Here is a 19,441-nt window from a genome sequence, read left to right as displayed (position 1 = left end):
TACTAAGCATTAGAATAATTTAACTTATATTTTACCAGAAATATTCTGGCTTTTGGTCTTGAGAAAGGGAGTAAAAGTGGCTGTGGGAAAACCACTTTGGAGGCTATCTGGAATAATGTAGGTGATAGGTACTGGTAGTATACACTATTGTGCTGGTAGTGCACAGATGTATTTCTATGCAGAACTTAAGTGTTACACAACTAGCTAGTTATTTTGATAATATGTTAGTTTTTTCCTAACTACTCCATAACTCCTTTTATATTTTATTGTTGAGTTTTAACTTTTGGGAATATTACATGATAGTGCCAAGTGTTGTAAGATGTCTTAAGACTCAGGCCCAAACTCCTGTGTTCATACTACTTGTCCAGCTACTTGTCCCAACTGCCAGATACAAAAGATGAGTAATGGTGAAGGGCAGAGAAAGGAATTTTACTACATGGCATGGGGAACCACGGAAACAGGAAAGGTAGCATTTCAACCCATTTCCATCCATCTTCCCTGAAGGAAGAATTCTTCCTAGGAGGAAGAATTGAGGGATAGGGTGAGAGGTATGCACAATTAAGCAGTCCCACTCATGGGTGTGTTTCTGTGGTCAAGCATCTAAGGGTTGGTCAGGTGAAGTGTCATTGATGCTTCACAGGTGGTCCATTCCTTCCTGGATTCCTAAAAAATGACTGCTGGAGAGAATGACTCAAATCAGAGGACATAGATACATAATGGAGGTTGGGATGCCAGGATTTTGTCCTGCCTTCAGTTAAGTAAGGAGTCCGTGTTTCTCAGCAAAAGCAGATTTTCAGTACCTGTTACCTAAGCAAAAGATTTGATTGAAATTACTGGGCCAGTTTTATTTTTCTTTGTAAATTACTTTCTCATTTAATATTAATAGTAAAGAGATCCTGTTATGTCCTTGATAGTTTTATTATAACTGTGTTGATTTTATATAATATAAAGATTTTCCTCTACTTAATTAACTGAATAATGGCAGTTGTATGAATAGTAACAAGAATCACTGTTTATAAAAGTAGACACACCTGACGTGGTGTTTAATAAAATACTACTCATTTATTGCTCCATAGTAAAACAAAAACACAGAATTAAAAAAACAAAAACAAAGGATTTTGTATACAAGGTAGCCACTACAAACTCAAAATAAAAACTAGAAGAAATAACAAAATAGAAGATTTTTGCTTTATATACCTGCCTAAACTTGGTATATTTTTATTTTTGCAGTACTGGGGTTTGAACTCAGGGTCTTGTGCTTGTTAGGCAGGCATTCTTATCACTTGAGCCACATTGTCAGCTCTTTCTCGCTTTAATTTATTTTCTGGATTAGGGTGTCATTTTTGCCTGGGCTGGCTTCAGACTATGATCCTCCTACTTATGGCATCCTACGTAGCTGGGATGACAGGCACATGGTAGCATGCCTAACTTGTTAGTTGAGATGGGGTCTCCCTAACTTTTTGCCTGGGCTGGCCTTCAACTGTGATCTTCCTGATTTCCATCTCCCAAGTAGCTGGAATTACAGGCTTGTGCCACCATGATCGGCCATTAATTTTTAAGATTTTTTTCATGTGAAGCCTTATAGGAAAACTTTTTATGTTGAAAAACATTTTCATCTCAAAACTATACAGGCATATGTTACACTGTATACTTACCAACTCTTTAACACAAATAATTGGCTGTTCTATTTGTGTAGAAAGTTATTGTCCACACTATCATAGCCACTAGCTACATGAGATTACTGAACACTTGAGATATAGACAGTCTGAATTGATAACATGCTGAAGTGTACACTTTGGATTTGAAGTCTTAGTTTGAAGAAACAAAGTAAAATACTTCATTAATATGTTTTATATATTGATAAGCTTTTTGTACTCACTGAAATCCATTGGTGTGTTGTGCACTTTCAGTGGACCTTTGACTATATGTGATTCTGTAATACTTACTATTTGGAAAACATTGATTTACTGAGTTAGGTAGATTCTCCAAATATTGCCATACCTGTATGATATAAAAAAAAAAATACCACCAAAGATACAAGTTTTATAAAATGTTAATTTTCACTTGAAAGTACGAATTTTAGTATTGGTAGTTAGTATTTCCAGTTGTTTACACCACAGTTTCACTTAGTTTACTTTTGAGAAAAATGTTAAATAACCATGTTTGAAAAGAATGGGTTCTTTAATTCATAAACATTTACATAATTGCTTTTCCTTGAAAGAACTGTGATACTTTGGTATACAGCAAAATTTCTTTTGTGTACTCACTATTTCATTACATAGAATATCAAAAAGGTGTGATTACATTCAAGGCCAGAATTTAATAAAATTAACAATTACTGCTTCATCAAGGACATTCTTAAGTGAAGATGGCAGTTTAATTTTACTGCTTTTCACTGTGTTGTGTGATGCTGAAGAATATGTCAGGTGGTAGTTCTGTCTAGTGTTACTGCCTTGATTTGTGCTAAAGTGCCAAGAGTTGTACCCACTGTTGCTTCTGTACCTTTAATGCAAATGTCAACATCATGAAAAGTGCAAATAATGCGCTAGTATTATTTAAGAATATAGTTTTGATCCATGGACCACTGGAAAGTGTCTCAGCAACTCTCAGTGGTGAGTAAACTGTTGACAACTGCACATTTTACAAATTCAAGTGAAGATACCATAGCACAATGTAAGACAAAGTATCATAGCACCACATAAGATCTGCAGGTTTTTATAAATAAAAGAGAGATGAAAAGATAATACTCAACCAAGACAGTATCAGTAAAAGTTTTCTTGAGTAGGTTAGTATTTGAAGTAGATTTTAAAAGATGAGAAGATTTCAGTAGATAGGTATTTGGGGCAGTGTAGAACAAAATGTTTCATAGAAAAGCAAGAACATGAAACTAGACAGGAGGATACCTATGAGACTGGGAAAGTCATTTCATCTCTTTGGACAGTAGTTCCTAAATCTATAAAATGAGATTAAATCTGATCATTTAGTTTCTTGGTCATTCCAGTTTCAAGATTACCAGATTCTGAGTAGTAGTTTTATAAAATTGTCATCATTATTGTTATCATCATTGTTAGGACTAGAAATATTAAATGATTGTAAATGAAATTTAGTGTTTTAAAAATACAAATTGAGGTATTTGCTTCATGTATACTATTGTGTTTATAATGTAAAATATGGGATGGGTAGTAATGAAGTATTTTGAGGGATATCATAAGGCCATAAATTTTAAATGATTGTTTTAGCTGTGCGCTTTTGTAGTCATTGTGAATTTTTTGACTTTGTATTTTTCACGTCAGAGGTTGGGATATAGGTAGATTTGCAGTGTGCTCTTTGTTTTATTAGAATTTTTTTTTTTAGAACTTATGTTGCTAGAATTCATATTCATTTCCTTTATTTAAAGGATTGAAGGATTTAAGCAATTTGTTGTGTCCTTGTAGTTCACTGGCACAGTGCCAGAGATTTGTCCCAATTTGTGATTTTACTTTGTAAACAGTCTGTAACTATAAACATGTATAGTTGAAAATATGGCTGCTTCTGAGTTTTTAGACATTTTGAGAATTATTAGATGTGGAAACAAATATAGTAATTTTGGCAGTGTTGGGGTTTGAACTTAGGGCCTTGTGTGTGTCAGGCAGGTGTTCTACCACTTGAGCTGTACCTCAGCCCTATGTCACAGTATACTTGGGAAAAAAAAATTCTCTTGACATTGTTGAATGCTCACTTTTCTTGAGACTAGAAATTATATGTTATTAATGGTTATAGTACCAAAGCCTTATGTTAGCAGTCCTCTGGTCAGATAAATATTGGTTAAATGAAAATAGTTCTATAGAATTTTTTTAGTTGATAATATTTGTCTTTGAACTATTAGGCTTTGTTGGAAAAATGATTTTCAGTAAGTTATCATGTTGGTGTTTTTTTCCCTTTAATATCTAGTGTAAATTTAGATTAAATGTTAATGGTGAATAATCTCAGGTGATTGATGTGAATATTTTACGTTTTATTGCAGAGATTTATAAGAGAATGGTGTGTTTTACTGACAATTTCTTATTTACTCTCTTTTAGGAATGGATCGTGATTATGGCCCTGGATCTTATGGAGGTCTGATATTCAAGGATCTTTATGTAAAAATTCTTCATTTGAGTCCCAGTAAAGGTGAGCATCATTTAATTTTTTTCTTTTTAAACTCTTATAGGGATGGACCGTGACTATGGCCATGGATCGTATGGGGGTCAAAGATCCATGGATTCCTACCTAAACCAGTCATATGGCATGGACAATCACAATGGTGGTGGTGGGGGTAGCAGGTAAATTGCTTAATCACTTGGCCAAATAATTAAACGACTATTAAGAGTCTGAATATATTATTTTAAGTATTCCTTAGACTTGTTATGATACATGAACTTCACTGTTTGGTATTGAATATCACCCTAAATATTTTAAGATGTTAATTAATGGGTATAAAAATTATCTCAGGGTCACTGGCAGACATTTTAGGAAAGCCACAGGTAATTCATCATTTTGGTATAATAGAGTAAAATATTCTGTCTTCAGAAGTGAACTTTTTTTTTTTTTTTTTTACTTCTTTTACTTTTAACTCCTTATCAGTCAGATTGTCTTGGACAAATGATTCAGAAATGTTAATGGAAATATTATTTGTGAAACTTTTTCTAATGTGGGTGCTATATAAAGCAGCAAAACAGTCTAACTAGAATGGGTTTAACTGAACCAGTCTAGCAACACTCACTTTCTAAAAAACATTTAAGGTAGATTTAATTTTAAAGTAAGTTGCAAGAGCATATGATTATAAAATGTTCTTTAAATCATGTCCAGGTTAATTACTGGAAGCTACTTAGACCAAAACACTTGTGCTTAAGGTTAGCATTGTATTAAAGCCATGACTACTGTACCTTCCACTACAGTCTAGATTGTATTTACATTTCACTGTTGATACTGTATGAGGCTGAAACCTAGTTAAGCCACTGTAGGCATTAGGGTTCACCATATTTTAGGAACCTTAAAGGGGGGCTTACTTTTTGAGGCACAAAGCTTCCTGCTGAGTATTTAGTAAAACTTGTTAGGGGAAATTTGAAACCATCAACCTTCTTCACAAGTTGAAGGATCCGGATTCCTTCTGGTGGACTTGAATGATGCTTGTTTTTCTTCTTTCTGATTGAAATGTGCCATTATGGTTTAAGTAGAGGTAAAATCAGGAAGTTAGCAGTTAACAGCTTTCCTTATGTGATAGAACTTTTGAAATAAACAGTTAGAAAGAGGAATAATTCTTATATGGTCACTAGGATTCAGAAGTAAATAGTTCCTTCTATTTAGTGATCTGTAAGTAATTGAAGTAATGTAACACATTTAAGTGTTTTAATATATCAGCTGTTGCCCTATTACATTGTTAATGTGATGTGCATGAACTATTTCTGTAGATGTTATCACTCATCTCTTGTGTAATTGTGGGCCTTTATAAAACTGCTGTAAGATAACAAGCAACTTTTGTAATCCATGTTTTAGATTTGTGAAAAGTAAGATGACTTGTTTTTTCTGTTGACTCTATTAAAACCTTGAGGAGCCTGGGTGCTCCTTTTTTTAGAGTAGTTTTATGTGATAATTTCCTAATAGGAAATAGCTTTTCAAGTAATTGTAGATATTACAAAATGTATTCTTTCTCATCTGCCTTAAACTATGCAGAGGGTGTATATATGTTGGTGATCTTTTATGTTCTGTTTTATGTGTTTATTCTTCTAGATTTGTTAGATTTATTAGTCTACAAGTTAAAAGTATTTAAGGATTGATGATTGTCCTTGGCTGAAGTTTGGCAGATTGTCAAATTTTATAACCTGAATTAAATTTTGATTATTATAGACACAATGAGGCAGTTTTTTGACACAGATTATTGGGGTGCAAAAGGAGTGCTTTGTGTTACCAATAGCCTTCATTTAGTCTTCAATTTGTGTCCCTTTGGAAAGCCAAAATACCATAAATGCTTTGTAATTTTCAATATTAGGGATGGAGTCAAAGAAAGTTTGAATAGTTTGTCAACTTTAGCAAATGACCTTTCCAAGACTAGGGCTGGGCTTATGTAATGACAGACAAATCTTTTCTTAATAAAACAGAAAAGTTGCTAAACAGATTTGTAAGCTAAGGTTTACTAAAGTCAATTCATTAGAAACTGACTCAGATAGCTTTCTATCTGGTCTCATGTTGAACTGCCCAGCCCTAATCAAGTGTGAACAAAAGTAGAACTGTACAAACCAGTATGGTATAAATGAAATTTAGTTGATAAATGTCATCTGATAATTTGTCTTTTGAATTGTCTAACATTAGTAAGCTTACTTTTGTTTTTTCCCTCACTGTGCAACTTTTCCAGGTTTGGACCTTATGAGTCTTACGACTCCAGGTCTTCTCTGGGTGGGCGAGATCTGTACAGATCTGGCTATGGTTTTAATGAACCCGAACAAAGCCGCTTCGGAGGTAGTTATGGTGGTCGATTTGAGAGCTCCTACCGGAATAGCCTTGACTCTTTCGGAGGTAGAAACCAGGGCGGGTCTAGCTGGGAAGCACCTTACTCCCGTTCAAAATTGAGGCCTGGGTTTGTGGAGGACAGAGGAAGAGAGAATTACTCTTCCTACAGCAGTTTTTCTTCACCCCATATGAAGCCTGCACCTGTAGGCTCTCGGGGGAGAGGAACGCCTGCTTATCCTGAAAGTACGTTTGGAAGCAGAAACTATGATGCTTTTGGAGGACCATCAACAGGCAGAGGCCGAGGCCGAGGAGTAAGTACAACAGAATCTTTTCAGATTCTTTTCACTAGTCACTCTTTTAAACCCTTTCAAGACCATGGTTTCCAACTAGAATGAACACTGTTCATCCCAGTGTGTTTTAAGCAAAAGCTGAGTCATAAATACAAGTTTTAGGTTGACTATAGAAGTTTTTCCTGCACCTCAGAAAATAAGTGGCAGTTTGAGATGATTGTTTATAAAGTTATGCCAAATCTCCCTTTATTCAAAGGGTGAAGATAATAGGTTTGGTCTAAAAGGGGTTAAAAGGAGTTGCATTTTTCCTTGTAAACACTAGCAGTTTTGCTGGTGGGACAGTTCTTGGATTATTGTAAAAGGTAACTGAACCCTTTTTGAGTTTTTGAGTAGGTTAAAGGTGCAATGTATGATAAAATGTTTATACTTTGTTATTAAACTCTTGCAAGTAGAATTTCTTCAAAGCTCTGTGTTTCACAAGAGTCTAAAAGTTGGTGATAGATGAGGATAGCTTAGCCATCTTTACATGGTGAAGAAGGTGATGTGTATAATAGATTGTAGAATGATTTGTGGTAGTATAATTTTGCTAATTCATGCTCTTATGATATGTCTTATTGGTGGTGGTTTTATTTCTCCTTGTGTCACTAGCTCTACTACCCAGAAATGATTTCTTACCTGTATAGCTATGTTTATGGCTCATTCCCAGGAAGTAATATTTTGTAAATTATTGCTTTAATGAGTAAATATACTAGCCTTCAGGTGTTTAATTTTAGGATATGTAGTGTAAAGACCATGCTTTATGTTCTTAGGTAACTTGGTTGACACAAAATTTTACCTAATGAGGTATGTAGATTGTGGGATTATGAAGTTTGATCATACAAGGACGATTGTATTTTTGCTATGATGTAAAAAGCTTTTTGAAAGTCAGTTGCGCTTAATAGTCTCTTTGCGGAGGAAAGTACTTCTGATAAAAATGTATTAGGGCACATGTTTTTGACTATTCATTAGCTTTTGACACATCAGTGTAGCTTCAGTGTAGCTTGTCATACTTGCGTAGAAATTTTGTAGTTTTAACAGTTACTTTTTACTTATTGTAAAATGCATTGCACCTTTAATGGATAGTATGAAGATTTTTTTTCTGATGTGACTATATAAATTACTTGGAAACATTTATTTAAATCTAGGTTAGATAGGTGTAATATACAAATACAAGCAACTATGTTGCTGTTTCACCCTACTTGATGATTGCAGGTTAATTAAAAATAGTTGGTAATTAGACTTTGGGTTTGAATTGAAAATCCATTCCAGCTTGAAAATTTGGAAAAAATGTAACATTTTCCATGCTGTGTATTATTTTAGGTAAAGGATTTTTTTCTCAACGATGCCTCAGATACCAGTTTTGTTTCTATGATAAAAATACAAATATTTCTGTACTTTGTATTTACCATTCTAGTCTGAATGGACTTTTCTTGCTTTCCTTCTGTTAATGAAGTAGATGAATCAGTAGGCTCTTCATTCTTAATCTTCACTTGTACAATTCCCATTGGGTCCTTCTCTTCAGATTACTCCTCAACCTTTCCCTTCTAAAAGTAAGATTAGCACAATAAATTTCTATGGACACGAGCCTCTTGGTATAGTGGATTTGTTAATGGCAAGAGAAGAGGAAGGGATGCACAGAGTCATTTGATGGCATGACTCTTCATCTGTAAACTTTGGCTTCTTGGGCTCCTGGGTCAGAATGTTTCTCTAGGTAAGAATGTGAATGGAACGTCAGATGCAATTCTTTATCTGAAGTGTGTCTTGGAAGTTGATGCATGGTTATGCTTTAACTCTCCTATTTCATACTAATGTTCCATCTCGCCTTCTCATTCCCTTTTTCAGCAGGGAGAAATCCTAAATGATTTCTGGATCTTTTTAATTTCAAACTACAAATATGATCTTCTTTGTGTATCTTAGTTTTAAGGCAGGTGTTAGTAAAATAAAGATTTCTTTTAAGGTCTTGTCATGGGATAACATCAATTAGGAACTCTGAAGAGGAGTTGTCAGAGAGTTGTACAAGTGGTAAACCTTCTGACAAGCACATATGGTATTTATGATTTCAAGTAATTTTGAATTGTAAAAATAAAAAATAGGTAGGAAATAATTACATTTGTTCTACTGTCAATAAAAATACTATTTCAATGGATTTGAGTTCATGTAATAATTTACAAAGTTTTTAAATGTGTTTTTTCAGTGTGGACATGTAAAATTTAGTTACATTCCAGGGAATTTTCAGGTGAAACTAGTAAATAGATGACATGAAAATTTGTCATGAATTCATATTTTGTCTTTGGACATTATGTTTATATTTTTTGATTTCACAAATTTACAGCATATGGGTGATTTTGGAAGCATTCATAGACCTGGCATTGTTGTTGACTACCAAAACAAACCCACCAATGTGACAGTTGCTACTGCAAGAGGACTAAAGAGAAAAATGATGCAACCATTTAATAAGCCTGGTGGAACTTTTATCAAGAAACCTAAGCTAGCAAAACCTATGGAGAAGATGAGCCTCAGCAAATCACCTAGTAAGTAACAAAACATAATTGCTGGTTTTTTAAAAAAATTTGTTGCTTTAAGATAATTTTTAGTGTTTATATTGAAAAACTGCATAATTATAATGATGAAAATTAGATGTCTGAATCTCCTAGTGCAGTTATTAATCAATCTTGACTACCCAAATATATTTTTTAAATTCACATGCTGTGGTGTATTCCTTTTCTCTGAATCCTGTGTGGTGGGGCCAGAAAGGATTTAAAAAGGCCTTGCACTTGATTTTGATTCAGACCCCTTTCTTGGGTGCTACATTTAATGTAGGTGTAAAGAGGTGGTGGTATGTCATCTCACGTAGAATCCCCCTTTATGAGGACAAAGGGAAGAATATTTTCCTGTTCCTCAGTACTAGGAAAGCTGTGTTTCTTCTAGAAAATTAATTTGCTTTTAATCTTCTGGATATGATGAGACAGTCATACTTCTGTTTTAACATTGACTTAAAGATTTTTGAGTCAACTAGACGCCAGTGGCTTATGCCTGTAATCTTAGCTACTCAGGAGGCAGAGATCAGGAAGATTGTAGTTTGGTTCCAAGTCAGCCCTGGCAAATAGTTTGCAAGACCTATCTCGAAAATACCCAATACAAAAAAGGGATGGCAATGTGCCTGCCTGGTAAGCACGAGACCTTTGAGTTCAAACCCCAGCATCCCTCCCCCCACAAATTGTTTTTTTTTGAGTCAGTCTAAAAGTGGAATCAAGAAAATTTCATTGATGATAATATCAAGAAAAACAAAATACTTGGGGATAAATTTAAAAGAAGTGTAAAACTTAGACTCTGAAAACTATAAAACATTGTTGAAAGAAACTAAAGATGTAAATAAAAATAAAAACTAAACTAGATTAGCAGACAACGTTGTTAATATGGCATTACCATATTAACTACCTTGATCTATACATGTAGAATTCCAGCTTACTAGGACTCATGATTTCAGACTTACTACAAAGCAAGGATAATCAAGACGAGTGGTACTAACATAAGGGGACACACACACACACACACACACACACCCCTCCCCCCCCAGTGGAATAGAGTTGAGAATTCAGAAATAAACTATATATCTACAATCAGATGTTTTTTAACAACATAAGACAACTCAATTAGAAAGTGGGCAGGAAATCTGAACAGACATTTTTCTCCAAAAAAAGGACACATAAGAGGCTATTAATAATTTGATATCTAATTTCCATGAATTTTTGATTTGAATTTCATAAGAAATTCTGAGGTGTTTTCCTTCACACACATTGACCTTTTATGAAATCAGTTCCTTCAAAGGACTATGTTTTCTCTTTGGAATCTCTTTGTCATTCTAATTAACAGTGCAGCTAGAAGAAAAGTAATTTTCCATAGTTTTAAATTTTGAACTCTTGAATACATCATACATACATATGTATGTACCAGTGTATTAAGTATTCTGTGTAATTTATGTAATTTTTACTCACTGTAGTCGGTATCCTGTTGAGTTTTGTTCAGTAAGTTATGAAAAATTAACTCACATTCAAATTTTAGCATTGAAAGTCTACTTTAAATCTTCAGAGTCCACTTATTTCTGTTAATGAAATGAATTAGAATACATTGAATTGTATAAATAAAATTCACTTTTATATGAAAAATGGCTGATAAGCACATGAACAGGTGCTCAACAGTTGGTTATCAGATAAATACAAATCAAGATCCTAATCTGATACTATTTCATACCCATCCTGATGGCTAAAATAAAAAAAGATAATAGACCTTAGCAAGGCTGTGGAGAAATTGGAATCCTCATATACTGCTTGTGGAAATGTAAAATGGGGCAAGCACTTTGGAAAACAGTCTAGCATTCCTCAGAACTATTAAACAGTGTTGCCATATAATATGAATTCTACCTCCAGGAATGTACCTAAGGTAAATGAAAATATGGGTATACATGAAACATGTGGTCATGCACTTGCTGTACTTCATGATGATGTTTTGGCCAAAGATGGACTTTGTATACAGTAGTATATACCATATATCCTAGGTATGTAGTAGACTGAACTGTCTAGGTTTTTTGTGTTTGGCAATGAGGTGAGGTTTTTTTGGTTGTACTGGGGTTTGAACTCAGGGATTTATTCCTGCTAGGCAGGGGCCCTTTTCATGCAGGTTTGTGTAAATACACCTTATGATGCTTATACACAAAATAGTCTAAAGATGCATTTCTCAGAACCTGTCTTCCTTGTTAAGGCACATATGACTGTGTATGGATGTTTATAGTAGCATTATTCGTAGTAGGAGAAAGTAGGGAAAAGCTGTATATCTATCAAGGGATGGGTTGGTAAATAACATGTAGTATGTCTGTATAATATAGTATGATATTCACCTGTAACATAGATGTCCAAAATATGGACTAGAAATGTGTTTGTTGAGATGGAGCCTTGCGAAACTTTGTCTGCTGGCCTTGAGCTACAGTCCTTCTGATGCCTGCCTTCTGAGTAGCTGGGATTATAGGCGTGTTCTGTCATACCCAGCTCAAGATGCTGTTTAATGTAGAGTTCAGTGTTTCATAAGGAAGAACCTGATCATGATGAGATACTGTTCCTTTCCTACTTAGGGTGGTCATAATAAAAAAAAAAATGTTCAAAAACCAAATGTTGGCAAGGAAGTGAATTGGAACCATTACATATTATGGTGGGACTGTAAAGTGATGTAGTACTTTGGGGAACAGATTAGTGAAGCTCCTCGGAATAAACAGACTGTCCATATGGCTCAACAATTCCACTTCTATGTGTATACATTCCAAACACTGGAAAAGAGATTCAAGCAAAGATTTGTACACTAACATTTGTAGCACTGTGTATCGTTAAGCAGTAACAGTGAAGTATCTACATGGTTCAACATGGATGAACTTTGAATACATACTAAATAAAAGTTGCCACACTAAAAAAGACTAAAAGCAAAAGACTACAGGATTCCATTTAAATGAAATACCCAAAATAACAGAAAGTAGATTAGTAGTTACCAGACCTTAGTGTGGGATTGAAATGGGAGTGGCTACTAGGGTCATTGAGTGATGACCAAGTTTTGGAGCTAGGAAGTGGTGATGCTGCCCAACATGGGAATGTACTTAATGCCACCGAATTGCATACTTCAGCATAGTTAAAATGGAGAATTTTATAGTTTGTGTATTTTATAACAAAAGTTTAAAAAAAAAAGCCTTTTATTTTGGAGTTTATATGTCTTAAGAAATTTTGGGAAACCTCCTATAAATATGAATATGAATTCTTGTGTGCAAGGCACTCTAGTGCTCATTGGATTTCCATTTTCATGGTGGGTCTGGTAACTTCAGTGTTTCCTAAAGTGTATTGGTATTCAAGATGATTTTAGGTCGTAAGGATATTATTGCTTACAGTAAGAATAAGGAAAAACGAGCAGATTTAAAGACAAATATGTCACAATCCATAGACGAGAAGCACATAATGGCAAGATCCACAGTATATTGAAATGCAGTTTGTTTGCTAGCGTTTTACAAGCTTTGGGTGGTCTCAAACTCTGATTTTCCTGGTGAGTTCAATGTAGGTTATGATGACTGAGTAAACCCTGTATGTCTGTACTTTATAAACGTGATTTGAAAGGGAGAATGGAAAACTGAATTTTAGTTGTGACTTTTTTGTCTGATATCCTAGCAAAAACTGATTCTAAAAATGAAGAAGAAGAAAAGCGAAGAATTGAGGCTCGGCGAGAGAAACAAAGGCGTAGAAGAGAAAAAAACAGTGAGAAATATGGAGATGGATACAGGTTTGTGTTTAGTAAGGTCAAAAAATTGTGCGTAGATTGAAAAATAGTTTCTTGGGCTAGAGGTGTGACTCAAGCAGTAGAGTGCCTGCCCAGTAAGTGTGAAATCCTGGATTCAAACCTTAGTACCACCAAAAATAAAAACAAATAAAAAATTCAGTTTTCTAACCCAGGGTACAGTGTTACAAACCTGTGATTCCAACACTTAGGAAGCTGAGGCAGGAGGATCACTAGTTCAAGACTGGCCTGGGCTATGTAGTGGGACCCTATTTCCAAAAAAATCAAGTCTCCTATAAAAAGCAAATGTATGAATTAGAATATGAAAAAATTCCTAAGAGTCAAGTGAAAAGATTTGATCAAAGATGCGTAGAAATGCTTTTGGTTTTTAGTATTTATATTTAATTACAGCTTGGAAAGTATTAAGAAAAAGATAAATAGTAGCAATAATATTTTTCTTAAAAAGAAAAGCATTGAAGGAAACTGGTCTTAGCATTTGACTGTATGGAGACATAGTGATATTCTTGGATAGGAAAGCTGAGTATTTTGAAGGTAGGAGTTCTTTCCAGATCCCAAAGAAAATTCTGAAAAAGAAGAGTAAATGAGTTCGCTTTTCTAGGTATTGAAACATTAAACGACTGTAATGTGGGGCTCAATGGAAGAATGCATGGCAAAAAAGTAGTAGACAAATGGGACAGAATTATTAGCCTATGATCACAGTGCCTGAATGTAATATATACTAATGAAGATACTACACACAAAAGAGGATTTGGTTAGACTAAATAATAACAAAAAATAAGTTTAAATTCTCTTATTATGCCATGTAGAATGAATCAAGATAGTTTAAAAACCTAAAAGCAGTGGAAAATTACTGAGACTATAAAATGGAATATTTTAATCTTTGTAAGAATTTTTTTGTTCCTGACTTATATTTGTTTTGACAGTACTAGGGTTTGAACTCAGGACCTTGTACCTGCTAGGCAGCTCTCTACACTGTTGGTTTATATTTATATTTACAAAGGAAATGATGAACAGATTTGGCTAAATAAAGATTTAATACTTGAAAGCAAATAAACTTGAAAAATACAACAACACATGACATTTGTAAATTAGATAAAAATCACTGAATTTTTTTTTTTTAAGTAAGAGAAGTAAGATATTTAATACATAATTTGGTAAAGGGGAAACAACTAGTTAATATTTTAGAGAAAATGTTGAAACAAAATAATTTAAATAAACAAAGTTTAAGTGATAGCATGCTATTTTATTAGTGAAGTGAAACGAAATAATTGATTCGCTAACTGAGGTGCACCCAAAAGACACTTAAAAATTTGTTGGTGACTGTACAATGTTCTAACTACTGGAAAGCAACTAGCAGTTTTTAAAAATACCAAATTTCTTTGTACTTGTTGATCTTTTGAAGAAAATAATCTGAAAATATAGAGAAGCTTAATCTGCAAAGATGCCTGTTACAAAGTTATTTATAATAGCTCCTTCCAGGAATCAAATGCCAGTTCTAGAGAATGATCAAGTAGATGTAAGGCTTGACATATTCCTTCATGAACTCTTTGGTTATTGTTAAAAATGAAGATTATAGGTGCTCTACCATATTGTGCACATGACCTGCCTACCACTTAAACAAGAGCAAAGTCTTGAGTTTAAACCCCAGTACTACCAAGGGGGAAAAAGAAGATTATAGAATTTGAATAACATGGAGAAAAAGCAGGCACAATATAAAAGGACATACACAATTCAAATTATGTATAGAAAAAACATTACTAGGAAATTTGTAAGAGGGCTGATTTTTTTCATCATTTTTTCTGAAGTCTTCCCAAGTACTGCTTATATTAGCAAAATAAAGAATATAAAATTTAAAAAGCAAATTTAGTATAATTCCCATTTAAAAATACATTTTTGTTCTTTAAGTCTAAAACTCAACTTATTTGTGTAGCAGAAAAAGAGTATGTTCGCATAAGGAAATTTTCTAGGTATTAAAATTAAAACTTAATGATAGTATTTAAAGTCTTTAGACCCTTGATAGAGATCTGTTTTTAAAAGTGAATTTCCTCCCATATTAAACAGGGAACTCTTTGCTAGTGCTCAGTCTTGAATATACATTAGTTTTGTTTATATGAAACGTAAAAGAAAATTGCATGTGAATTCCCAGATGCCTTTTGTTTGGTCTTTTTTTTTCTTTATTCATATATTCATATGTGCATACATTGTTTGGGTCATTTCTCTGTTCCTGCCTCCTCCTTCTCCCCTTGGTGTGTCTTTGATTTTAACCTCTTAGATATACTTGTGTAATCTTTGTATCATACTTTTACAATCTTCTGTTTCTGGCTTGTTGCCCCTAATTTACTGGGATTTGAGAGACATTAGAATTAACTGTATTTAGAATCCATAAAGAGCAGTTTTAGTTTTAGAAGGACTGCTATTTTTGGTTCTTCTATCTCTGCCACTCCTCATTTCCTGTAATACCTTCTTTTTACATAAGTAAAGGGCATAGTTACTATTAGTGTGGAAATAAATTGAAGCTGACACTTGTATCATATGTATGGAAGTCTAAAGATGATTTTGCATTGTAAGATTAGTTTTTGTATTCAATGACCCATGAGCACTTTCCCATTAAAGTTATATATTTGAATATGATGCAACCATGTTAATACAATAAATCTTGCAATTTGAAGAAAATGAAGGACCTGAACTTTCATTTAATGGCTGTTTTCATGACTAATTACAAATCTGATATAATCAACAGAATGTCAGTTCAATTAAATTGTTATTGTTATTTTCAGATAAGAATACTTTAAAAATACCCAGCAATTATTTTAGACTTTTTTTTTGGATGATGCTGGGATTGAACCCAGGGCTTTTCTGCATAGTAGGCAAGAGCTCTACCTCTGAGCTGCCTGTAGTTATTTTAATTTACCAAAGTAGTTTTACTTTGAGTTTGGAGGATTAGAGCTTGATGATAAATGACTGTTTCTGATATATCCTTTGATATTTGAATATTTTGAACATAATAAAGAGAATGGGAAGGTGACTGTATACCAACTTAAGGGAACCTTTGGTAGAGAAGGAAAGGGATGAATGTGTGAGAGGCATAAACAGACAACTATATGGTGAAGAAGTGCAAGAAGTGAAGTACAAAGTGGTCTATGAGCAATAACTTCTAAGTAAGAAAGCAGGCAAATCATGGGGGATCTATGTGATGGTGGTAGTACTTGAACTGATCTCTAGGAATGGTAGGATTGTAGGAGGAGCTGTGAGAGGCAGGTAGAATATATGGCTTGAGGTAAAAACAGAAATAGACATGTTTTATTGATATTTAGAAAATGGAAAACTGTGTAGATTAAAGTGATGGTATTGGTCTGAAAGTTGTAATTTAAATGTTTAATGAAGACCTACAATGTACAATATACTGTTAAAGGTATTGGCAGGTAGAAACAAGAGAAAGAGATTTTTGGAAATTTCCTGGATGGCAGCTTGAAAGTATTTTGACTTAGTTTTTTGAGCTTTTTGAGCCTTAAGGAGTCAGTGACGCATTTGAGCAGTAATATGCTAATACCTCCTTTAGAAAGTAGTAATAATTAATTGAATAATTACTGTGTACCAGGAGCTATTTTAAGGACTTTTATGTATTACCTTTTTTTTTTTTTTTAATCCTCATGACACCTCTGAGGATTCTTATTGCATCAGTATCAGAAAAATGAGGCCAGGGAAATTTAGTAAGTTGCCTGTGGACACAAAAGGGGGCCAGGATATAAACTCATAAAAACCCAGCAATCAACTTGGGAGCTCATGCTCTCAACCAGGAGAATATAATAGTAGTGTAAGGAATTACTTGGAAAATGGAGATCTGAATCAGAAACCAGTTAGAAGATGGTTGTCATAATTCAAGAAATTATGATGACAAAGAAAAAAGAAATAACAGCTTACATAAAGTAGAAACAATGGGGAAATTCATTCTGGGGTGGATTTTCAACTTAGAAACTTGAGGATGGAACAGAGTGTAAAATAAGTTTTGGAGCCGAGCACTGGTGGCTCATGTCTGTATTCTTAACTACTTAGGAGGCAGAGATCAGGAGGATCATGGTTTGAAGCCCTCTGGGGCAAATAGCTTGCAAGCCCCTGGTTTGAAAAAACCTATCACATAAAAGAGCTAGTGGAGTGACTCAAATGGTAGAGCACCTGTCTAGAAAGTATGGGGTCCTGAGATCAAACTCCAGTACCACACACACACACAAAAAGTTCTGGAACTTGATACTTCTTGCAGTTTATTTGGTTCTTTAATTGGGCCAGGCTTGAAGTGGATACCTTACAGATCTACTGATTCCATTCATTTTTCATATCTACAAGCTTGAGGGTGAGCCAGAAATGCCAAGTGGTATAATGACTGTGTTGTTCAAATAGGTACTTAAATAAATACTGGTTTTTTTCAAGTTAAATTCAAATTCCAAAATGGAAGAAAGGAAATTATTTATGCTAGTAAAATTACTTTTTTTGATGGTATATTCTTATGATTGCTAAGTAAATGTAACATTTAAAGGAAAACTTACTTTTCTTCTAGAATGGCATTCACATGCTCATTTTGTAAATTTCGAACATTTGAAGAAAAAGATATTGAACTGCATCTGGAAAGTTCTTCACATCAGGAAACATTAGATCATATTCAGAAACAAACCAAATTTGATAAAATAGTTATGGAGTTTTTGCATGTAAGTAGCTATTTTCAGAGTGAGAAACATTTTCATCTGATCTGAGTTTATTTCATATTTTTTTTCTTTTTATAGTTCCTTACCTTTCCCATTCTGTTTCTAAAAATTTAATAACTATTCATTTAAAGAAAATTTAAAAATTAACCTAGCATTAGATGTGAATTCTTCTGTAATACAATTTGGATTTGTTATTTAAGAAAGCCCTTTACATTTCTCGCAGTAGTTTCTGTGAGGTATCAGAAAAAGAATTCCTTTAACAATTGTTTATTGATATAGATTTGGCTATCATCCATTGAGAGTTTACTCTTATACCTGGGATTGTACTCAGTTCTTGAATGTGTTAGTTCACTTGTGCCTCATAGCATCTCATTTTTATCATAATTAAAAGTTTATACTCAGAATAGCTAAAGGACCCTGTCAGTCCACTTACTGACAGGGCAAGGTCTGAATTCAGAGGTAGAGACACTGGTATTTGTTTAGTGTTCTTCATGTTATCAGTATATGGTCTTCAATTTAATAGATTTTCTTGAAGATCACAGACACTGCATTCAGTGAATCAATAATAATTAGAAATAGGGCTGGTGGAGTGGCTCAAGTGGTAGAATGCCTACCTAGCAAGCATGAGGTCCTGAGTTAAAAAAAATTATAATTAGAAGTGGAACAGCTATACAGAGAGTATATCTATTTTGGTGGAAATGCCAAGAATGCAGAAGTACTTTAAGGGCTTGGAGAAAGAAAAGATAGTTGGGACCAGGAATGCTACAAAAAGAGGCTTGAACTGGGTTAGTGTACATAAAACTGATTAGGGCACAAGAGATGAAATTATTAGGTTAGAAATACCATGATCATTTAGACCTTTATATCCAGATAGAATTGTGTCTCTTGATTAAAATTCCTTTCTGGGGCTGGTGGAATGGCTCAAGTGATAGAGTGAAAGCTGAGGCCCTGATTTCAAGCCCTAGTTAGTACCCCCCCCAAAAAAATTCTTTTGTGTAATATCTTTGTTTAATGGGTTTGCATAATTGTGACTAATGACTTACCTACCTGAAGAGACCTGTTAAGTATTTCAGCTTTCTGATCTTTTCTCTAAATGACCAAAAATACATCTTGAAAAGTTAATACTTTCTGTAGCTTCCTAGTATGTTATGATAACTTTTTCTACTAAATTGTGAACTCCTTATGAACAAGTATTAGTTCTTATAGAGCAGATATTGTGTCTTCCAGAGGATAAACTTTGTGGTGAGTGTGTATTAAGTGCTCAGTGAAACAGTTTGAATTCTTTCTGTTTTGTGTTTTAGGAATGTATGGTGAATAAATTTAAAAAAACATCTATTCGTAAGCAACAGACAAATAATCAAACAGAAGTTAAGATAATTGAAAAAGATGTTATGGAAGGTGAGTATTTAGACACATTGTTTTACAAATTTACATGTATACTATATGTGTCCTAACCTGTTTGAATATAAATGATACCCAAGAGCAATATATTACTCAGTCATAAATGCTGTTGCTCTGAGGTGTTTATCAGAAATAAATTTCTTTGACTTCCTTTTCCAAGCTTACAAATTTATGATTGCCTCCAGTTACCTCCTTCATTTTAGTTTAGAGGCAAGTAGGTTTTTT

The 19,441-nt window shown here is 33.9% G+C and overlaps 1 protein-coding gene across 7 annotated transcripts in view; it reads left to right on the top strand.

Moving 5' to 3' along the window:
- The window catches only part of Znf326 (zinc finger protein 326), a 33,582-nt gene that overhangs the window by 4,478 nt on the left and 9,663 nt on the right, over positions 1–19,441 (top strand). For 2 of the 7 annotated variants that reach the window (XM_074076521.1, XM_074076519.1), the window contains 7 exons: positions 4,060–4,149; positions 6,371–6,531; positions 6,660–6,776; positions 9,127–9,325; positions 12,992–13,103; positions 17,671–17,818; positions 19,117–19,213. In XM_074076521.1, coding sequence (XP_073932622.1) covers positions 4,060–4,149; positions 6,371–6,531; positions 6,660–6,776; positions 9,127–9,325; positions 12,992–13,103; positions 17,671–17,818; positions 19,117–19,213 — 924 coding nt within the window. Of the gene's footprint in view, positions 1–4,059; positions 4,150–4,189; positions 4,302–6,370; positions 6,777–9,126; positions 9,326–12,991; positions 13,104–17,670; positions 17,819–19,116; positions 19,214–19,441 lie in introns of those variants that run through there. The other 5 variants (XM_074076518.1, XM_074076517.1, XM_074076522.1 and 2 more) reach the window with 4 other exon arrangements.

Source organism: Castor canadensis, chromosome 6, assembly GCF_047511655.1.
Source record: "Castor canadensis chromosome 6, mCasCan1.hap1v2, whole genome shotgun sequence".
NCBI classification, from domain to species: domain Eukaryota; kingdom Metazoa; phylum Chordata; class Mammalia; order Rodentia; family Castoridae; genus Castor; species Castor canadensis.
Note: the sequence above shows the minus strand (reverse complement) of the source record. Positions and strands in the feature narration are given on the sequence as shown.